This window comes from Merops nubicus, unplaced genomic scaffold, assembly GCF_000691845.1.
Source record: "Merops nubicus isolate BGI_N331 unplaced genomic scaffold, ASM69184v1 scaffold19475, whole genome shotgun sequence".
Lineage (NCBI taxonomy): Eukaryota > Metazoa > Chordata > Aves > Coraciiformes > Meropidae > Merops > Merops nubicus.
Genome location: NW_008609189.1, coordinates 1,505 through 23,760, shown reverse-complemented (window position 1 = coordinate 23,760; position 22,256 = coordinate 1,505). Strand labels below are relative to the sequence as shown.

Here is a 22,256-nt window from a genome sequence, read left to right as displayed (position 1 = left end):
GCCTCTCTCTTCCTTAGCTTAGTGGCAACGCACAGGCCCACCCTGCCTGTGGAACCACAGCTCACGAGACACGTTCAGCTGGGCTTGGAGGCAGCGCTGACTCTTGGGAGAGTTTAAGCCCTGATGGAAACGACCAAAATTTGTGCTTGTCATCATCAAAATGCACAGTCAGAAAACAAGTAACTCTGCTGCTTTGTCAGCCAAATCAGTGAAATGCCAAACTTTATATTCAGAAAGAATGCTTTATGAAGAATTTTGCTCTGAGACATTTTGAAGCTTTGTGTTACAATATATTAAAGCCATATTGTGTAAATGAGTAAAACCCTGTAAATACTTTATAGGTGAGTATGAGAGATGCACTACAAGAAATGGAGTTGATGTGGAAACTTGTGTTTTAGATTTGGAATTTTTATTGTTTTAGCTTATGAATATAAGATATTAACCTGAGAAACCTATTGCATAACCCGTCCACTGATCTGGATCCAGAGACTCTTACCTTTTTTTGAAGTCACCTGTCCATTTCTTGCTCTATAGTGATATTTTTATACTATAGGAACTTCATATCCACATCCAAACACAAGTAATACAAACTGCAGGGGCTGCCACTTCCCGACGCTGCTCCAGGCTGGAAAGAAACCTGTAGTCCTCGGCCACAGGAGGTGCACGAGCTTCCCTCCCACCTTGTGCCTGTCTGGGAGCTCCACAGCCCCCGCACGCAGCCCCCAGCAGCACCTTCAGACAACACACACTGCTTCTCCTCTCCTTTTTAGCAATAACTGGAAAGTTCCCACAGTAAAGCCCCACAGTGTTTATCCAGGTGCCTCCCAGTACTGCCTTACAGAGGAAGAGAGGGTTAGTGCCCTGCCCAGCAGCTGCTGCCAGCGCCTCGGCCGGGGCACGTCCCTCCAGCCAAGGGACACGAGTCCTGACTCCTGACCAGAGGTGGGGCTGAGCCCCTTCGGTTCCTGCAGAACCCGACCTGCAGGGGGACAGCTCTGTGAGGTGCCTGCTGACTGCACTCACAGCTGCACCTCCCTGTCCCCCCACCCGCCCTGCACTGCACTCACCCGGCACTGGCACTGTGGGTAAGCCCTGCCCCAAGCTGCTGCCACCCAGCCCTGCCCGCTGCTCTGCTGGCTGAGCTGGGGCCTGTCCTGCCCCTGCTGTGTCCCTGCTCTGTAACCTCTGCCAGACAATGCTAAATAAATTTGTACAAAACACACCTGCTGGTGGCTGTAGAAACTGTTTCATCGCATTTCTTAACTAGTTTTGAGAGGGGGAGTGTGACTCCTGTGACCCCCCTGAATCTCTTTGGTTCTTAGGCCCAGCCTGTCTGCTCAGCTACTACACGGAGCAGATTATTCCCAGAAGACTTTAGGACAGCAGCTGAGCAGGGTGGACATGAGGATAACACACTTCCCTTCCCCAGCCACCAAGCTGGACGGCATGAGGAGTGATGCTGGAAGGGCAAGAGAGAGGAATGCACCAGCCAGATCAGGGAAGGACTGAGTAAGTGATGTAGGAGAGCTCCTCCTCCAAGTGTTCCTATTATGAGCAACAAAGGAAAGTTATTCTTGTTGAAATAACTAAAATATAAAAGAAAGCCATAGTAATATTTGGCATTTTTAATTTAGGTTTGTTTTATTTAAGTTTAATGTTAATTCCATGCTGTGTTTCAGTAAGAACAATACAGATCCTGTATCTGTGGCTCCAGTCAGATATCCAGTAGTACAAATTAGCTTCAAGTTACACATACTGAACAAAAGAGGTTGAGCGAGCGAAGGGAGATGGGGAAAGGGGAGGGAGAAAGAAAAAATATTGAACACGCATGCAGGCTTATCAATGCCACCTTCAATGCTAACCTGCTTTGAGGAAGAGTAAAGAACAGGCAAGAATGAGCAGCCACGGATTGTTGAACTGTTACCAGCACCATGATTTTTTCAGCAACATTTCAGCAGTTTGCAAACTTCTGTTTTTTTTATACAGTAAAACCACTACAATAGATGTCCCAATGCAACCTGTAATTTCAAGCTAAACACCCAGCTAAGTTTAAACATTGGTATAAAATTCAGTTGAAACAGTTATAAAAAAAGGAAAAATGCAACCACGTGTGCACTACCTTGCCATAAGGAATCTCTGCCCCAGGAGTCTAAGGGCCTTCAGGTGGAGCATCCACTTCTAACAGCAACCTCCCCACATCTGGCAGGAGACAACAGTAATGCTGAAAGAGCCTTTACGCAGTCCTGTTAGTGTCTTAATGAACCTAAAAGCTGGCACCAGTAAAATCCACAGAAATTCACTCTTGCCTTTTAAGAACTTTTAAACTGTGTAAAAAAAAAAAAAAAAAATAAAAATAAAGAAACCCAACAGGGCAGGAACCTAAATTCTGAGACCCAATGTAAAAGTCAGATTTGGTGGTTCTCAGAGTGACACTGAGGGTTTTTGTGGGGAAGGGGAAGGGTGGTCAGAGATGGGTTCTCTTGTTGGCCTTTGTGTCTCACTGGTTTTCATCTTCCACATCCTGCAGCGCTTCTTTATTCTGTTCTTCACCTACACAAGTGTTCAAAAGTAAGACAGGCGTTAGCTTTTACAGACAAGCCCTGCAGGATGGCCTGACCAGCAGCTAGAGATTAATAGTTCCATGCAAGCACACGCGCCGCTCGCGCTGGCGGAAACCACACGCTCCTAACAGGCAGTTCTGGAGGGAAGCGTTTCCATGGAAACCAAGCTTTGGAATCACCACCTCACAGGTTCCATACACAACTGCAGCACAGGCTATTAGGTGACATACTGTCATAAGAACAGACAACACACCACCCGAAAACACCTCTGAAAAACAGAGTGCGCGTGACCGGTCCTGTTGATGGAGAGATGCACGGCCACACAGTCATCAGAACGGCTGCAGATCAACACCCTGCAATCAGAAAATACCTTCCCCAAGCCCCCATCTCTGCTGCAGAGTGCCAAGGACATCCCGTCACTAGTGACAGAAACGAGACCAGAACAGTTGTCAGAGAGGGAACTTCTTCCTGCCCATGTTCTCTCACACCTCAACCACCGCAAGGTCCTGCGGTCGGCTTCAGGAAACACTGATGGCCTGTGCTAAAGCTACCAAAGGAAGTGTGAAAAAAGGTCCCTACTCCACAGCCAATGTGACAAGAGGTTATTACAGGAAAACATTTTGTGCAGATTTGTTTCTCTTGGAAAGAAAGAGCAGCCGGTTCGGAGCTGCCCCAGCGGGCTGTGCCAGGCAGTGCCCTGGGAGCCCCTCGGGGAGCGGGCACAGGCAGCAGGCTCTGCAGAGCCCTGCCCCGGCCCTGCTGACACTCCATGTGCTCCACCAACTTCATTCCTCAGAGACAGAAGTGTTTTCCTTATAACTACACTTAACCATGGGAGATGGTGCTGTCTTAAGGGCAATAAACAAAACCTACCCATTAAAACAAATTATTAGCAATAAAATCCAATCCAATGAGACTAATGAGTTTCAGCATATAATTGGAATGCCTGCTCAGAGCATGTCCAGATTCAGAATTAGCACCAGATACAATACAAGGCAGATTTTGGAAGAGGTGGCCTAGAACACAAGACATCTGACATTCAACAACAGTAAAATTGACCACTTAATTACACAGCAGATTGTTTAAGAGAGGAAAGCAGAGGCCCTAACCCAGGAAGATGATTAAAGAAGATCTGAGCATGCTCTAGCCAACGCACTTAAGCAAATACTCCTGTAACAGGCAATTGTGAAGGTACTTTTCATGCCCAAGTATTCTTAATGCCCACCCAGGTACACAGCTCAGTCCCCAAACATGTAGGTTACTTTGGATCTTAGTCAAGCGCACTGGACCTGGGCAGGGCAGCAGGTCACAAAGTGGTAGAAGGTTGCTTAGCTCTGGAATGGAGTCAAAGGTACAAGCCATTTATCAGCAGCAAGAGTGAAAGAGGCAAGCACGATTAGTGACTGAGGAAAACTGGCACTGAAAGGTTCATTACACCACGATGGAGACTTACAAAGTAGAGTTTTTAGGAAATGAACAGTTGGACTTTCCTTTAGGAATCTATACAGCAGGAAAGAAGGGGAAAACAGGAATCATATGAAGAGGACATTACAAGTGTGAAAATAAACTAGACAGCTCGTCTATGACATGGTTCAAAGCTACAGTGAGTGAGATGGGAAAGCAGCAGCTGAGTAACACCCGACTGTTACTGTCACTCCCACAGCCTACACCACTGAAACTGGAAGAGGCAAAAGCTTAAGGCAAAGGAGCAGGCCCTGCTCTGTTCTCCCCACCCCTCAGGAAACTGGCAATTGTGAGGAACCTCCCAATGCCACTGTTAGCTGCTACCCACCTCCAAAGGCTCTGCCCACTTTGGCAAGGGGCAGCTCTGGAAGCCACAGGTCAGTGCCCTCAGTCAGTGTATGAGCAGGGTACGAGGCAATGGGAAACCTGACTGCACACATGTCTAAATGCTGTGCATAAACACTGTCTTTCTTGTAGGCCTGAAGAACTACACCATGATTTTAAGCAGTTCTGCAGTATCTTAAATTTTATAATCATTGTCTTTCTGGCATGCATCAAACAGCAACTAGGGTAATCTGAAATAGTTCAGGAAGAACAAAAATACCTATTTTTCTATGCTAAGGAGCTAATTATGAAATAAGAAACTTGAATCTAGGTTATGCAAAAAGAAAGAGCCTCTGAAATCATCTTGCTGAACTCCTGCAATACTTATGAGACACATAAGACACGTTCCTCAGCTCACATGCAAACAAAGATCTCTTTTGGAAGATGTTCTAATGCTACTACCCCACAGCAGCAATCCAGCCTCCTTACTTCACTGAAACTGCACCCTCAGTGTTCCCACACAGCACCAGGTATTTGGCTTCATTAAAGAAATAAAGTAAAAGGCCATATCTTGTTCCCAATTCCCACAATGAAATTTCTTTCCCCAGTGCCTGACCAGCGAGGCAGCACCAGGATGGAGGGGAATGCAGGAGCCAAACCCCACACAGTTACAGTTTTCCCAGTTCTGCCAAAAGCCCAAAGAAATAGGGGTAAAACGTGACCTGCAGCATCCAATACTGGTAATCTGTGGAAGGAACTAGAAGCTGTCATGTAACAATACTTGTTTAAAGCAAACCCATCAGTCCTACTCAAAACCAATGAAGAGATTCCACAGACTGCTCTGGGTTGTAAATAAAGCACTCCAAAGTGAAGCTCCATGGCTATCACCATGCTTCAAGTAATTGCTTGTTTTTTTCTAAGACACTGATGTACCTGGAGCTCAGCAGTGATCTTGTTTCAAACCTCTGTATGTTAAGTACCTAGCATACTTTAAACAGGACTTCCCTCCCTCCAAGTAAAAACATCAGCTCTTTCCACCTATCTCTCCAGTACATAGTTTTTGCAGAAGAAAACATGAGTTTAATCTTTCTAGTTAGAGAGTATGTTTAATCTAGTACAAATAATGAGTGAATCAGACATAATTAAAGTACTAAATGAGTAAACTTATACTTAGCATTGTATGTAAAAACATAAGAGGAAAAAGTCCATTCAGTATGTCAATTTTTTTTCTTCCCCACAAGAAATGTCACTGACTCTCAGATTCAGTGAACAGAAGCAATCAATGTCCCACCCTCTGGTACCACCAGGGGATAGATGGGGACTGGGTATTTGCTCTGGCAATAGCCCACCCACTTCAGGAGTCACAACCTGGCATTTCTCAGAGGATTAAAAGTACTTCAAACATCTCAAATAGCAAATTAGATTTCTCCAAGCTTTTCTGTTTTCCCTCTCCTGCTAACAAATATTTTACAAAATCCCTCTCTCTTCTTTGTACTTGTTTCTTCTCTATCTAAAAGACATGGGAAGTGCTGTAAGGCAGAGTCATTAGTGTGATGCACTAAGACTTCCACTAAAATGCCAACAGAAATATTAAGTGACCTGAAAAAAAAAAGGGAACTAGATCACTTGCAGTATTTCCTCCTGCACTGTGAATTCATGTGTGGTTAGAATGACAACCATAAATGAACATGACAAGTCTTAAGGAAAAAAAAGCTGAATTAGATGAACTCACTGCTTTTAAAATAATCACAGATGCCTCAACAGCCAGGTGAGGAGGAACAAAAATATTGTTACTAATTAACTGCATGTCCCCTTTCTATAAGGGAGAGCAAAAAAGCATCTCAGAAGCTACTCTGACCCCTGTCAACTCAGCCAGGGTCAACAAAGGACAGAAGTCCAGGAGGGTCAATTATAGGAGAGACAGAAGTAAAGCACCAAACCAATCCACATTTCTGTGCTCTTCTCTGGTAGAGGCCAGGAACAGCAGTGTTTTAGGGCAGAGCTGACTTACCATCACCCTGCATGTCTGAAGTCCATAGTGTCAGATTATCACGTAACAACTGCATGATAAGTGTAGAGTCCTTATAGCTTTCTTCACTCAGTGTATCCAGTTCTGCAATAGCATCATCAAAAGCTGCTTTTGCCAACCTGTGAGCACAGAACAGATCAGATTCAACACACACTGCTGAACAGACTCCAGAGGCACACAGGTTAAACCTCTGCCTGAGAACACCCATCTTCTGGTTTGGCTATGTAACATCCATAGCTACTGTGGCAAGTTTTTGTATTATTTAAGTGTTTAGATGTTGATCCAAGTATCTCTCATCTTCAAAACCTGTCACTTTGTGTGCTTAAGTATCTTTTTTACTCAAGAATATTGGTTTTATTAAATGTTTCTACATCTTGCAATACAACTGATCAAGACCTGCTAAAAGCTTAAAAGAGTGTGTTATATAACCTGCAATGACAGGACTAGAAGACAAATGGCATTTGCTTCAATCAGCACTTTTATGCTCACACGAGCTGAACCCCTGCAGACAGATGAGCTATTGTCATTCCATACATGCTCACAGAAATTAGCTATGTGATTACCTTGTCTAACAGCCAACAGCACGAGAGGCAAGTTAAATCACCCCACACCTTCTGCAGGATAAGGGCACACACAGTTACCATGGCAGGCTGCTGAACTGCCCTTAGCTCATCAACTCAAGGTTATCACTACTCTGCTTCTCATACAAGATCTCCTCCCACACAAACAAATGGGTCTGAACTCAAGAAAATGGCAAAGTTGAAAACCTTTCCAGTTAACCGACCTCAAACAAAGCAAGTCATCAACTCCCAGCAGGCAGAACGCCAGCGTTCCCACTGAGGAAAAGCAGTTACACAAGTAGCAACCACTTCTGCTTTGTTTGGTGTTCACCTAAAACCTCCCCATCTTCCCAGGCACCACCTACCTGCAGGCACGATCAGGAGAGTTAAGAATTTCATAGTAGAATACGGAGAAGTTGAGCGCGAGTCCTAGGCGGATGGGGTGTGTTGGGGGCAGTTCTGTCATTGCAATGTCACTAGCAGCTTTGTAAGCCACCAAGCTGTTCTCTGCAGCCTCCTTCCTGTCATTTCCTGTGGCAAACTCGGCCAGATACCTATGGTAGTCCCCCTTCCTGAAAACAGAAGGGTAAGAAGTCAGTGGTCTGCATTCCCCCAGCAGCCACCCAGGTGCAGCAGCAGTTGGAGAGCTCAGCTGAGCAGGTTCACACACAAAGGATGCTGCTGCATGGCTGTGCAGACAGCAGGGCAGGACTGTCTCAGATCACAGTTACCCTCTCTGTTACCCAACTGCCTCTGGGCAACTGCATCTCATCTAACCACACAGATTTCTGACTGCAGGAGAAGAGATAATTCAGCTACAGGGGAAAACACTCTGATCACTTAAATATTTAAACCAGGCTTCAGGAAGTAAAAAATATGCATCAAACTAGTGACTACAGCAACACACTCCGAGGCCAACTTCCATCTGACAGTGCGACTTTGAAGTTGACACTTCATGACACTTATCCATTCACCTAATTTTCTTCTCTTCATCAGTGTACAACACTGAAGCAGGGATGTGACTGCTGCATTATTAGCTCAGATAAAGAAATTGGTTGTTTCTTAAATCTAAGAGCTGCAAAACAGCTTGTTAAGTTCTCATGACTTAATTCCAAACACCACACAATCAGGACACTAACACCTCAAAGGCAGCCAGAAAGGGATATTGGCTCAACAGGAGTGAACTGCCCTCTTTCTAGACATCACTCTGATTGAGTGGATAGAGAACACAGGTATAGTTGCTTTACTTCTGTCTCTAGCTCAGATACAGTGAAAGGTCCTTGCCTTACAAGGAGATACTTACATTTTGTAATAGAAAACCTTGGACTCGCCAGTGTTGGCTGCTGGAATGAGGTGTTTGTCCAGTACATCCAGAATGTCACAACAGATTAACTTCAGTTCAGTCTCAACCTAAAAAAACCAACCACAAACCCAAAATGAAAAGAAGCAGCAAGGGTAGCATATAAACTAAGAGCTATTTCAAAAACATCCAAATATCAAACAGACGTTATAAAAATCCAAAGAGGGGGAGGACAGAAGAAAAAAACAATAAATTCAGCTGCTCCACAGGTGCATTAAGCAAAACAGTTCTGCATAATTAGTTGGCACACAGAATAGGCAAGGGGTGATGTGTGACAAATGCCTGACTGAGTAATGGGACTGTGAACCCCCTGGAAGACATCTTGCTAGACAGTTGCATTGTGTTTGTCCCAGGATCTAATTCCTTACTGCAAGGCTTGCACAACTCCCAATTCCTTACAGTTTTGATCCTGGAAGGCTGCCCTGGAAGTGACAATAATGACTGGGCCAATTTGAACATAATTAATACAAACCTGCTAAACATCATTAAATACTGGAGTTAAATGGCACCTTCAGAAGAAGGTTCTAACAAGTACTTGGGAGGTCAAGCTCTAGCAGAAGAGCCTCAAGACAAAAAAAACCATGGAGTATCAGAACAGAATAAAGATATGCCACACACAAAAGAAGTCATATACAAGGACAATGAACTCTGAAGATAAAGACTTCAGAAGCAGGTAAAAAAGGCAAAGTGCAACATCTCCAAGAAAAAGCAGAAATCATCACACCAATAGTGAGATCTGTGGCCAAAGAAAATCAATACAGAAAGCCTTACTTAAAAAGAGATATTAGATTTTAACAGCCAAAGTTGAAAACATGACCACATCTCCTTAATTTTTTTCCGATTTAGGATATAAAGCAAGATCTGTAAGGTTAGGTTTTACCACAGAAAATTTCACAGCTGAAAGCAAAGAAACTAAGCATATCCAAAAAAAGCTAAAACATGTTGTCTTTTGCCATCAACATTGCCAAAACCAGACCTGCTCTGAGCACCCCGAGTCATTCACAGCAGGAGTGGGTGGTTAAGTTGGTTCATAACCTTTGGCTGCTCTTTCAGGATGTCACAGTAACTTTCACACCTACAGCTGAAGACAACCCTGGCTCAAGCCATTTTTATTTACTATAAAGAAGAAGTTTTTAAGCAAAGGCATCAACATCAGTTACAAGAAACTACTTGAAACTGCATGTCTTCCATCTCAAGAGCAGCCCCATTTGGTCTCCTATCCCTCCCTATCCTCCCACCCAGGCCATTTTCTACCCTTTTTCCTTTAGGCGCTTTTCTTGCCATGTAATACTTTTAACACCATGTAGCTCCCAAACTATCAGGGTTTGTAACCACAGCACCTATCCTCAAAAGCTGTTAAAATTAGAGATCCAGAATAGATGTTAAACTGGCACAAATTGATTTGTACAACAGATTTGCAGAAGTTCCTTTAGATAAATCACAGCAAGTCTCCTGTACAGCGTCAGGATCCCTAACATTCAGAGGAGGAGTTAGATGCTATGCTTAGAAGTTATGTGACAAATGCTTAAGGAAGTTGCCAAAATATGGTCACTTGAGAAAAATCTACTTCATATATTCTTGGGCTACAAAAGCTATAAGACCTTTGGCCAGCAGTCAGTTCCTGCAAGCTTCTTTCCTCTTGATCCTCTTTTTTCAATGACTTCTTTTGCAGAGAGATCTTCAGCAAAACTGCAAAGAATTAAATCAGTTTCTAATCCTCTTTTGTTAAATAACCATATACGTACAAACTCGTATTTCATCTCAGACAGACCTTTTCAGCTTTGCTTAAAGGAGCAGTCACACAAGTTATCAGAGATCAGCTGCTGTCCAGGGCAATGGAAATATCCCGACCATGCTTAGTTTAAAAGGATTTAATACAAATCAAGTTGATCAAGAATGAAACAAAAAGACCCAACAACAAAACCCTATAAGCCCTTTTATGAAAAGGGGCTGTTCTAGATAGCGTGGCTCAATGAGCTCTGCCAAGCAGCAAACAGCACCAGGGCCCACACGAAGCCTCTTCAGGGCACTCCAGAAAGGCAGTTTAGGGTCCATCACCACTGTCTCCAGTATGAGACACAGCACTGCAGGCTGACCAGCCACGACAGGCTGCTCACCCCAGTGGGTGTGTGGGAGACCCCCCAACCCACCCTGCCTCTCTGTACTTCAGTGGTAGTGCTGGCTTAAGCAGCTTCCAGACTCAGCTCTGCAGATAAAAAAGCCTGTAAACCACCTGGTCTCCTAAATAAGGAAACTCACCACAGGAAGCAACCACAGGAAGGGCAGCCTGGATACTACTTCAACCTGTTTTGGCGTGTAGCCCCCCAGAATAGCTGCACCTCACAACTGAGATGCAGCATGAACCTAGAATGGCAGGACAGTTGCTAAGCCTGTATCCTTGTCCCTACCTGTGTATCCAAACAGCCACAGGACCCACACAACCAGCCTGTCTACACAGGAACCAAGCCAGTGACATTTTCCCCCACAGCTATGCACACGCTCTGCTGCATTTATCTGGTGACCTCAGTATTCCAACTCCCTTGAGTTCTGCCCCAGGTCACACTGGCTAGTAGCTCAAACTCACTCCAAAAATTAAGAACCATGTGTTAAATTATAATAACTACTGATACAGACCAAAACTATCAAATAATTACTTTCACCCAAACTTCCATTTCAACTCAAGCAGAACTCTACAGCTCAGAAAGGTCATCTCATGGTGGCAGGTGTGAGAGATGTGTTTTTATGGACATGTAATTTCTCTTCAGCTCCCCAGTGCTTTAAACTTGGCCTGACAGTCCCCAGACAAGTGTTTTCCTTCTTCAGAGCTTTTCAGGCCTGGGGAGGGTCTCCCAACAACACTGAACTTTGAGAAATGCTACAAATGTAGGTATTTGACAAGATAAGCATAATCTCATGAAGGAAGCCTACAAGAAAGCTGGGAGGGACTTTTTATGAGGGCCTGTAGTGACAGAACATGGGGCAATGGCTTTAAACTGGAACAGGGCAGATTTAGATTAGAAACCAGGAAGAAGTTTTTCACTGTGATGATGGTGAGTCACTGGAACAGGTTGCCCAGGGAGGTCAGCTGCCCCACCACTGGATGTGTTCCAGACCAGGCTGGATGGGGCTCTGAGAAACATGGTCTAGTGGGAGGTGTCCCTGCCCATGGCAGAGGGGTTAGAACCAGATGATCTCTAAGGTCCCTTCCAACCCAAACCAGTCTATGATTCTACAATCACCTGAACTCTGCCAACCCTGCACTGGGCCTCATCTCTTCAGAGAAACACTGACCATGACACCAGGGCAGCTGTGCTACTGTGCCAGCAGCCACACTGAGAAGCAGAATCCAAACCTTTGCAGCATGTTCTTCAGGCCCTTACTGCTCCCACCTCATCTTACCAAAACCATTATCACTCTTCTTATAGCAGATGCTAACTCACAACAGGACCTGGTCTTCAGCTACAGACAGTACACAGAAGCCTCTTGGAAAACTCAGGCTAGAGTTGACCAGACACAGAGGACTACAGGATAGTCCTCCACAGCACCCTTCCAGCTACAGCTGCTGTGATAGCTATTCCCTTGAATGCTTTAACTGCTGAAGGTACTGTTGGCATGGCACTGCACTTCATGTGGCCTCTTTCTTGATAAGACACTTCAAGGACTACACACATGTATTTCTTGCACACTGGTCTGTTCTGCATGGTACTGCCTCTAAAAGGAGGGATGTTTTTGAAAGGACTGTAAAAAACAGTCTTTTCATTATTAAAGGATCTTTGGCAGAAGACAGCAACTGCCCACAAAAGATTATGCAAAAAAACCCCAAGAAGCACAGAGAACAAGACAAATTTAAACCATCATCAGATAACTACTGTCTTATTTTCTATGTTCTGTTAGAAAGATTTTACACACATATCAAGAAAGGGTATTTGGGACTGTATGTGACTGGCAGAGCCTCATCCCATCAGCATGCGAGCATAAAATTAGAAACTCACGATTTAAACAATTCCACAAAGCAACAGAAACCCTGTGAGTCAACAGAAAGTAGCCCAGAGCCATTCCTGAGAAAAGATTTCCAAGCCAACATTTCCATTGGTGGTATATGAATCAGTGCCAGGTGATGTAACGGACTCCACTGTTTCTCTGGAAGTGAAGATCTGAACCATGTGGAGGCACTTGTCCCCAAATAGTGGAGATTAAGTCTCTGCAGAAATGTGTGGGATTTAAATAGTACTGGAGCATGCCTGCTCCTTGCTAAACCATCATTTAAGGAAGGAGGGGGTAATGGGAGGGAACAACTACTCACTGCTCTAACAGCTGAAGTTTTCACTAGCCCTCAAGGAGGAAAGTCGCTTTGCTCCAAGTTCTCCATTTTAGGTAAAGTTGCACAGACTGACTAGACTCAGCACAAAGATATGTAGATCAATTTTTCCCTCTCTCAAGAGAGAAAACAGCAAGGCCCTAGAGGTTACTACACATGCTAGTTTCACAGTTGAGAAGCCAAGCCCATCTCAGCATCCCCCATCCCCAGGAACATAGGGTGTTTTATCTCAGATTGACTGCTTTAACTGCAATCAGTATCAACCACCAGCTTAGGCACAAAAATAATTTTAAAACCTGTGTTTTAAGAACTAGATGCCATCACAGAATCCATACTCCCTCAGTGCTCATTTCAACACCAGCATAGCTGTCTGAGCTAGTAACAAGGTCTGCCAGTTCAGCTGTACAAGACTAGCTAGGCAACTATCCTTCACTGTCACCCAACTGCTAAGCACTTCCTGTAAAGCAACTCACTACATTTTCACCTGGGGTAAAAAATAACAAAACAAGGCCATGGTACATGGAATGCAACTACCACAGTGGTAAAAGACAAGGTAAAGGAGTCAAAGAAAGTGGCCAGTTGGCTTTACTCTGCCTGTGTCTATGCCAAGAGCACTGAAGATCCTTCCCCTTGGCATTTCAACCAATAGTGTTGATATTTTGAGCTCTGTAGGACAGAGCAGAGCAACAGCACCAAGTGTCAGTCTGTGTGATCCAAAGCAGCTTCTAGCAGAAGTAGAACTTTAAACACTCAACCTTAACCAATCACATTTATTTTCCAGACAAGGAGCAAACTTCATCCTCTCAAGACTGCCACCACACTGCAGGCAATCTAGAATATCAGGGCACTTTATGGCAAGGGTAACAGAACTGGACCTTAGGTAAATGGCATTATGCTGAACACCAACTACATCTTACCATTTGCCGATATTCCCGAATCATTTTTAATTTATCTTCTCCACCTTTGTTTTCTTCTTTCTGTTCAATGCTGCTGATTATTCTCCAGGAAGCTCTTCTGGCTCCAATCACGTTTTTATATGCAACAGAAAGCAGGTTTCTTTCTTCCACTGTCAACTCCACATCCATTCCAGCCACTTTCTTCATTGATTCAACCATTTCTAGTTGGAAAAGATCAGACAATTATTGTCATAGCTGAAGCATCTTTCAAACCATCCAACAGAAGCTGCATGTTACTGATAGCTTATGAAAACAGACTCCCTCCTCCTTTCATACAGTTATTCACCACTTTTATACCAGAGCATTACAAATAAATCAATGGGCATGTTCAGAAAGAAGTACCTGATGTTCTTGTAAATGCATTTGACACGAGTCCCAAAAATTCTCTTAAGAATTAAGAGACAGAACCAGGATTTAGCATTAGCAGCAGGCACGTTTTTCCACAGCAGGTAAGAGTTATCAGTACAGTGCTACAGGAACATGCCTTCTTCACAGTGCTTCAGCAAAGGCAGTGAATGGTGACAAGACCATGAGCAAATGTGTGCTGGCTTTCAGCACAGTGAGGGCAGACCAGGGAATTACAGAATGCTCCACTGACTTGTCAACTGGAATATAGAGTAACACAGTAATTAACCAAAAAGTAACCAGATTTGAGTAGATGTAGAGAAAGATGAGTTCCATTATTAGAGAAGAAAGTCAAGGTTTCGGGAGGAAACCACCACAAGAAAAAATTAGGTGCTTAGAGAAGTAACAAAAAAAACCCATCCTGAGGATACACAGAGCAGCCCTATAAACCCATGTCAAACAGCTACTTATGCTGAAAAGTAATACAAAATATAAATTAATTTATAGTTAAAATCTTCAGAAAATGACTCCTAAACCTGATGTGAAAAATTATTACTAAATACAGCTTTTCTATACTCAAACTGAAGTAGAAGCTTCAATCATTTAAAGGAGGTTATAATCCTTTCATTACCTAACCACATTATGATTACTGTGACAGATTAGAAGAAAAGCCAGACATTAAATACACACTAATTGAGAGCCTAGTGTAAGACATCCAGGAATCCTGGGTTTCATCATGCCACAGTGTTTCAGTTCATTCACCAGTTACCCTCCAGTCCCTAGAACTGGTGGGAGTCCCCCAGACAGAAAACAAGACCATTACTGAAGGAGACCATGCCCCAGCTGCCCCATCTGCTCACCAGGACAACTCTTTCATAGCTATCTGCCAGGATGGCATCTTCAGCTTCTCCCAAAAGCAGGACAATGTCCTTAGGCTATGCCTCCCATAAGATGCTGGTTTAGTGTTCTGCAATGTATTTACCTTGCCTACCCACCAACCCTCCCACATCATTTCACCTCCTTATCTTCTGCTGGGTAATGGCAGCACAAGCAATGGCAAACTAACAAAGCTCAACTCTTTTTCCTCAGGTGTCAAAACTCACCATCTTTAACAGGCATGAACTATCTCAGCAAGGGGAACTGTAGGCTCAGGTTTTCTCCATCACAGGAACAATGTTACCAGTGTCCAACAGGTCTCCACATGTGCTGAACAATTTTTAATGGCTCTGTTCTTAACAGTAGCTTCTCCACGTCACAGAAAGTAACAAAGAATCCACCATGGATTTGACAAAACTTTCATAAACCACCACCCTACTATTGTAAAATGGTGAACTGTTTTTGCTCAAGACTTCAAGAGTTGCCCTAAAACACTCTGCATACATAAATACTAACATAAACATGCAGTCTTGTACTTTAACTTAAAGGCAATATGAGAACAGTTACAGTATGCTACTTGAATAACGCAAGCACAAGGACTTATTTCTAAAAGGATGACCCTACCATTTAGATAATGAATTTACTTCAATTTTTTTTTTTAATTATTTATGTCGTATTTTGAAGGTTCCTAAAACAGCAGAGCACAATCCAAGCCGAAAGGCCTGACAGTGTTAATTTTTGTGAACCAAGATGACAACTGGGAATTCAGACTTGCAGTCTCTGTGACTCAGGCACCTTTGCCAAGCTGCAGCAAGGAGCTGCTTTTTAAGCTTAATGTTTAACTGCTCTCAGGTAGGCAAGTCATTGGAACTGCACTACATCTGTACTTTAAGAAATTAACCCAGATTTGTGCACGCAGAACCCTCCCTTCAGCCATTAGCTGCAGAAGTTCCCGAGCTGAAGAAATACCCCCTCAGTGAACAGAAATGCTTTCAGGTGTAGGAGGAGGAGGAGGCAGTCATGCTGTACCATACCCCTATGATGCTCATTCCCAGGCATCCACCATCAGTCTGAAGATCCTTGGTCTGACCACGATGCTCTAATCAAACGTGCATGGGTTTAGATAGGTGGCAAGCTTAACTAACCACAATCCCATTAACTTTGTCCCATTAGATCTCTGAAGTTATGACAGCCAGAGGAAGCTGTCTAACACCAACACCTCCTCTGGAACTGACAGGTTTCTGAAGTATTCCCTGTCCTTTCCACTACACTTGCAAGCTCATGCACCCTGCTGGCAGTCTCTGCCAGACAGCAAGGCACAGGTCACAGAAGATGTGGCTTTTCTTTAGAACAGTTTGTAACCTTCCATGCTTTATCCATTGGGATTAACTACAGAGCAATTCAGCCATACTGCAACATGTACTAGAAGACTTCCACAGAAAACCTGCTTCTTGATGAAGTAAAAAAAAATTGCTCCTTCTGTTAGAGATAGGTGTGAGTAACAATACACATGTAATAGTTACTCCAGAGGTGTGGAGGCTGAGAAACATGACAGTACCAGCTTCCAAGATCTTTCTGCCTGATCAGTAAATTGTAACAACTGGGGAAAAAACAGGCAAGTTTTATCACCTGCACTACAGGTTTCCTTCACAGTCCCTTCCCTAGAAGATTTGTCTTAACATGGACATTTGAAAAAATAAAACACTATATGCAAGACTTGCTGTTCCCTGCAAATGAGTCTCTGATTCTCAGAACACACTCAAAGGTGTCGTTACAGATTTAACCAATTGCTTTGCTTCTGCAGGATTTTATCCATTCTAGCCTAACCATCTACAAGCCCTTCAAACAGAGGTCCAGCTCACCAAAGAGCCAGTCCTACAAGAAGCACAGCCTCTGTTGGTACACAGTAGCCCTGTTGCATCTCTTCAGTCTTCTGCAGAGAAGGTCATTATCATCTCGTAGAACCACCACAACCATGGAAACAATAGTGGCAAAAGAAGTCACCTGCTCAGAATTACTACCAGGAAACGGGCTTTGTCATCCCAGTATTTTTATGACCATGAGTTAAGGCAAACAGACTTTTTGCCAACTGGCTGCCACCAAGAATAAGATGCTGGGGGTGGGAGAGAGAACCCAGGGTCATCTTCAGTTGTGCTGAAGCAGAGAACCCTCACGCTTCGCCAGCTCTTCACAGTAAGTACACAGCCTCACTACAGTGATGAAACAAACTGAAAGGTCTCCTCCAAAATCTTAATCCTGTTACTAGTTAAATACACAACCACAGATTACAATCCCACCCATAACCAAGTATCTTACCCAAAACCAAAAGATTGATCAGCCTACCTACAAAGCTGTTGGAGAAAAGTTTCTAATTTAGTGAAGAGCACAATTTTACTTACAGTACAAAAAAACCTGGGCTGTTATTTCAACAAGACAAAATAATATTATGCATATGCCTGGCTCTTCCACAGTAAAGCCATAATCCAAGCCCTTAAAGTTTAAGTCTGATAATCAAACTCAATCAATAAAGCAAGAGGAGAGCATCTCTCTTTATCTTTTCCAACAGAAAATGAATTCTATACAAAAATAAAGCCATCTATGACTGCCAACAGAAAAAGTATTTTGTATTTTAAATACAGCTTTACCTGTCCACAAGGGGGTGAAAACCTCAGAGACCATTCAAGGCAAAATACAGAAAGATTACTGCAGTAATGACAACTCACTGCATACACAATCCAGCAGTGCTTACACTGCATCATGGAAGAATTAAGTGTTAGGCAGACTGAAGAGACAAAGATTGTAGTTTTAAGTGGTTAAGTTCTAGCCTTTCAGTTGATTGTGGCTGTCACCTTATTATGCTCCTGTCAGATCATGCCACCAGAGCAGGAAATACCAGAAGTGTAAGAGAGAGGAGGGATAGGAGAATATTCTGGAGACTGACAAGTTTGCCCTAGATTTATATCCTTTCCAAGGCATTTGCTGTTGGTTAGGAAATATCACAACAGACATTTGCTCTGACCAGGTCTGTGTATTCTTACAGAAAAAAAGGCATTTAACTGAAACTCAAAGCAACTGCCTATAATAATGCCCATGGCATTTTTAAGTTCCTACATTCTGCTCCCATTATTAAGATGCCTGGCTCCTTCTTGCAAACACTGTGGAGTAACAGTAGGGGCAGACCTGCAGCTGGTCAAGGAGGAATGCTTTGGACAGTGGCTGCCACTATACTGAGGGCTACCTACAAAGGATATTTTTTTCTAACAGCCTGCTACATGGCCTGAGATTGAGATTTTTTTGGTTGAATAGGAAAGACAAAGATAGCTAAAGAACAATGGGCAAGTTTGCAAGTGTTGAGAAGTATGTGTTTGATAGCCACCCTCTAGATGCCAATCCACAAATTTGTACAAAGGGCACAGCTGGTAAGAAAACATGTCACAAGATAATGAAAGCCTTGTTACCAGATAAAGATGAGAAAGTCTTAAGCTAATTTGTTGCTTCTCAAACTCTAGAAATCCAAGCGACTGAGGGGAACCTCCCTATGTAAGGAAATACAGAATCAGGTGATGTACAGTAAATTCAGTGGAAACACTGAAAACCTTCCTGATACAGAACACAAAACTTAGGAAGCAGTAGATCATACCAAAGCAGTAGCCAGCATCTGGCAGTTCTGTCAAGGTCTGTGCTTGTAAGAGAAAACTTGGCCTAAACAAAAGCTGGTGTACTAAAAAAAGAGACCCTCCTGGGGTAAAACTGCAGCACCTGCAGCCTCTAGTTCAGGTATCACACAGTCCTTAAGTCTCTCACCAACTGTGATACTAGTATCCGACTTTCACGTGTTTAAAGAAACAAACACAATCAAACTTAGCATTTAAGAATGCCACCTTTTGGCTTAATAGTTGCAAAAGCAAAGCACTTCAGAAAACTCAAGTGTGTTTTAAGTTTAACCCTTTCTATTCTTATCTAAGGGGAATAAAGCAGACCAAGATTTTCAGGCTTTTGAGCTGCTGCTCAGTATCCATTTCAGGAGCCAAAAGCTGCAGATGTGCATGCATCCAGTGTAATGTGGCAGCCTGAAGAATACAGGAGAGTCTTCACATGTGTTCCCCACAGAAGATCGTGCACCATAACCAGTATTCAGAGAAGACTCAGTAGTAGTTTGGGACTTGTTCATTCTTGGAATGAACAAAAGATCATCAGTAGCAACTAACAACTTAGTCTCTGATCCTAAACTGTTGCTCAGTTAAGACTTGAGTGGCAGCAGCAGAGTGACTAACAATATGTCTGTTTTCAAAATAGGGTCCAGCAGACACAAGGAATTACAGACCTATTAATCTAACACTCAAATTGTCAAATTAACAGGATTACATTAAAAAGCCTGAAGAAGTGGGCATATGCATAGAGGCTGTATTGTAAAGCATGGCCTTCTGTAAACACAATTGTCACTTCAGAAACTTACTGTGATGCTCTGAATGAATCAAGCATATGGACAAGGAAGACATGATTGATATAGTCTACCTGGATTTCCCAAAGGCATATGACAAGGTCCCTCACCCAAGGTTCTTTAAGGAACTCAACTGCCATGGGATAGGAAGGAAAGTCCTCACATGGATAAAGACTTGGCTGAAAGACAGGAAACAGGGTATGAATATAAGACTCAAGTGCTGAGAACAGAGAAAGATCACCAGTGGAATCACACAGTGATCTGTGCTGGCAAGCATGCCAACAGTTGTAAGTGATCCAGAAGAATCAAAGCAAACAATAAGTACTAACTTAGCAGTAGCAGCAAACAGCTAAGAACAAAAAAAAAAAAAAAAAACCCTAAAGAAATAGGGACCAGCTTATTTTCTTCATTAAACTGTCAGTGTAACTGTGAAAATTAATGCCTACAGGTGGCATTGTCCCCAGAACTGGAGGCCTCCATCTGGCACCAGTGGGCACCAGCCTAGGATGATATGCAGTGGGCACTACAATGAGCTCCTAATACAAGCCAAGTGAAGGCAGGGCTCATCTTTTCATCCATGAGGAACTCTCCTGAACACACCATTACAGTGCCCATATTAGGGTTTTTTGTTCTCTTAAGAAATGATGTATTTGGCAAGGAAGACTCCAGAGATGGCCAAACCAGTCGGGCAGGTGAGCGGATGGCTCTCTCCTCTATCCCCACCAATTCCGGCACGCCAGCTCAACACTTCTTTGACCTCTCAAGTGGCTGATTCAGGTCATCAGCTCGGAAAATAATTACTCAAAAAAAGGTCATCTTGCATGGAATTCAGAGAACTGAACTGGCTCTAGGCATCAGACTAGAATCCAAGTGAACATGAGGAACACTCAGTGAGAGGACACCCCTCTTTAACAGTGAGTTGTCAGAGTAGCTCACCCCACTTTGCAGCACTGTACTTTTAGTTTCTAAAAGTGTAAAGTGAACACATTTACCCTTACACACTACATAAATTTTTATGATTTTTCTTTAAAGGTCTTCCTTTGCTTTAAGCACCCTGAGTAGATTATTACAGGCAATTAAAGACAAGGTGCCACTACTGAGGTACTAAAAATTGATAATCCTATCTTAAGCTCCCTATCTAAAGCATGCCACACTTACACAATGTATGAGTTTTATACAAATGAGCATAAAAGAAACTAATGACATTCTCAGAAATTAAGGTAACCAACAGGCAGAGGGGGAGAAAAAATACCAAAGAATATCCCTCCTGCTCAGCCTATGCTTTTCTGGAGAAAGCAGGAGGTTAGTGTGATCCCCTGTGTAAGGTTTCTAACAGCTGATGCAGCCAAGACTCTTCCAACATTGGACTGCATGACTCTGCAATATATGGTTCTACAAAGCAGACTTGACTTCTATGCACTAGGAGAAACAGATCAGTTAAGGCAAAATTATCCAACTAAATGGTATTTCATGCATAATCAATCCTACAGAGTACCACAAGTCTTCCTTTCAACAAGAACATGGTTTCTAAGTCATTGCTATCACCTCCAAGCTGTGAACATATGCTTTGCTAAATAAAAGGTTTCTCCAGGATTTGTAACAAAAATTCTAGCTTGAAAGCAAACACGGGGAAATCTAAACACTGAGTCTCCTCACTCATTTCTCTGCTTGATTGAGAACTGCTACTAAGGGATCTTCTAATACAAGCACTCAAGTCAATGAACACCAACACTTCTGCTGGACTCCCTGCACAGAACTGAACCACCCAACTGTAGGTGTTTGTCTCTTTTGGCTGCTCTTGGTACCTCAGGAGAGTCAAGGTGGCCATTACAGAAAAAGGTCCTCTCTCACACAACTCCTTCATGATCAAAAGTCAATTTTTATGGCCACTAAGTAAACAAAATTAACAATGTATTTCCTCCAACATTGTCTTGGCCCTACTCTATTATCTCTTGGATCCCTACAGTTCTTAGGGATACACTGAGGTTTTTCTGTCTTTTAACACTTTCCCATCTAGCCCATTTAAAGACAGAGCAGCCACACCCCAGACCACCAGAACATCAAGACCTCTGACAGACAGGCACAGGTACTAAGGCATATACTTCAAGATCTGCAGTACAAAGCTGCTGTTCAGTGTTTAAGTACCTGCTTACATTCCACCTGGTGTCACAGCACTTTCCTCATCTGATGAAAAAGATGTTACCTAGCTTCCACAAGGAAGAATTGGTTTCAACATTCAACGGCCATCTACAGGAGTCCAGATAAATTCTCTTGATAAAAAACTCAAATGTTAGTAAGGTAATTTCACAAACCAATGCAATATTGCTTTAACTGCTTTCCAAAAAATAAGACCATTTAGAGCTATATTATTCTATTAATAATAGCCTTTGAAGGAACAGCAGTGAGACTTCTCACAAAGCTTCCTGTATTATAAGTAAGCTTCCTGGCATTTTGTGATTTGTCATGACATGCTTAAGTAGATCTGTTAAGATAGTCAGACACCCAAATCTCTTAACAACTCTAGAGATCAGGGCTTAAGTGCTACTTACACTCCAGAAGTACCTAGAAAGTTGTCCCCTTAATCTGGGCCAATATACCGAGGGCAGTGCAGCTAGAGGGCTAGATTTCCAACAATTAACAAATACAGCTTCCAACACTTCCTAAATTCTCCAAGAGTCAAGTAAGCAACACCAAAGAAGACAGTTAGATGGCCATTGTAAGCACTGCTAAAAATGCCAGGAGCCACACATTATACCCCACCCCACCCCCATCACTCTTGTGAAGCCTCAAGGAAAAAGATGGGACAGAACTTAATGCTCTCCTAACAAACATGAAAAATCTTCCACGCTCATTTTCATGTTACAGAAGACATTTGTATCCCAATATGTTTATAGATATCACCTACTATCACACCATTTTATATGCACCAATTCATCACTGTGACCTCATGCTTGTGTATCTCAAAGATCAAACTGAAGAGCAAAATTATGAGTAAATTCTACTTTCACCATACTGTTTCCCA

General features: G+C 43.0%; 1 protein-coding gene across 1 annotated transcript; it reads right to left on the bottom strand.

Annotated features, from left to right (window-relative positions):
- Positions 1-1,615: 1,615 nt before the first annotated feature.
- Positions 1,616-13,731, bottom strand: YWHAE (tyrosine 3-monooxygenase/tryptophan 5-monooxygenase activation protein, epsilon). The gene is made up of 5 exons (XM_008940526.1): positions 13,534-13,731; positions 8,242-8,348; positions 7,304-7,510; positions 6,361-6,497; positions 1,616-2,550 (listed from the first exon to the last, which is right to left on the bottom strand). The coding sequence occupies exons 1-5, from the start codon at positions 13,729-13,731 to the stop codon at positions 2,498-2,500; spliced, it is 702 nt and encodes a 233-aa protein (XP_008938774.1). The 3' UTR covers positions 1,616-2,497.
- Between the last annotated feature and the right edge of the window lie 8,525 nt (positions 13,732-22,256).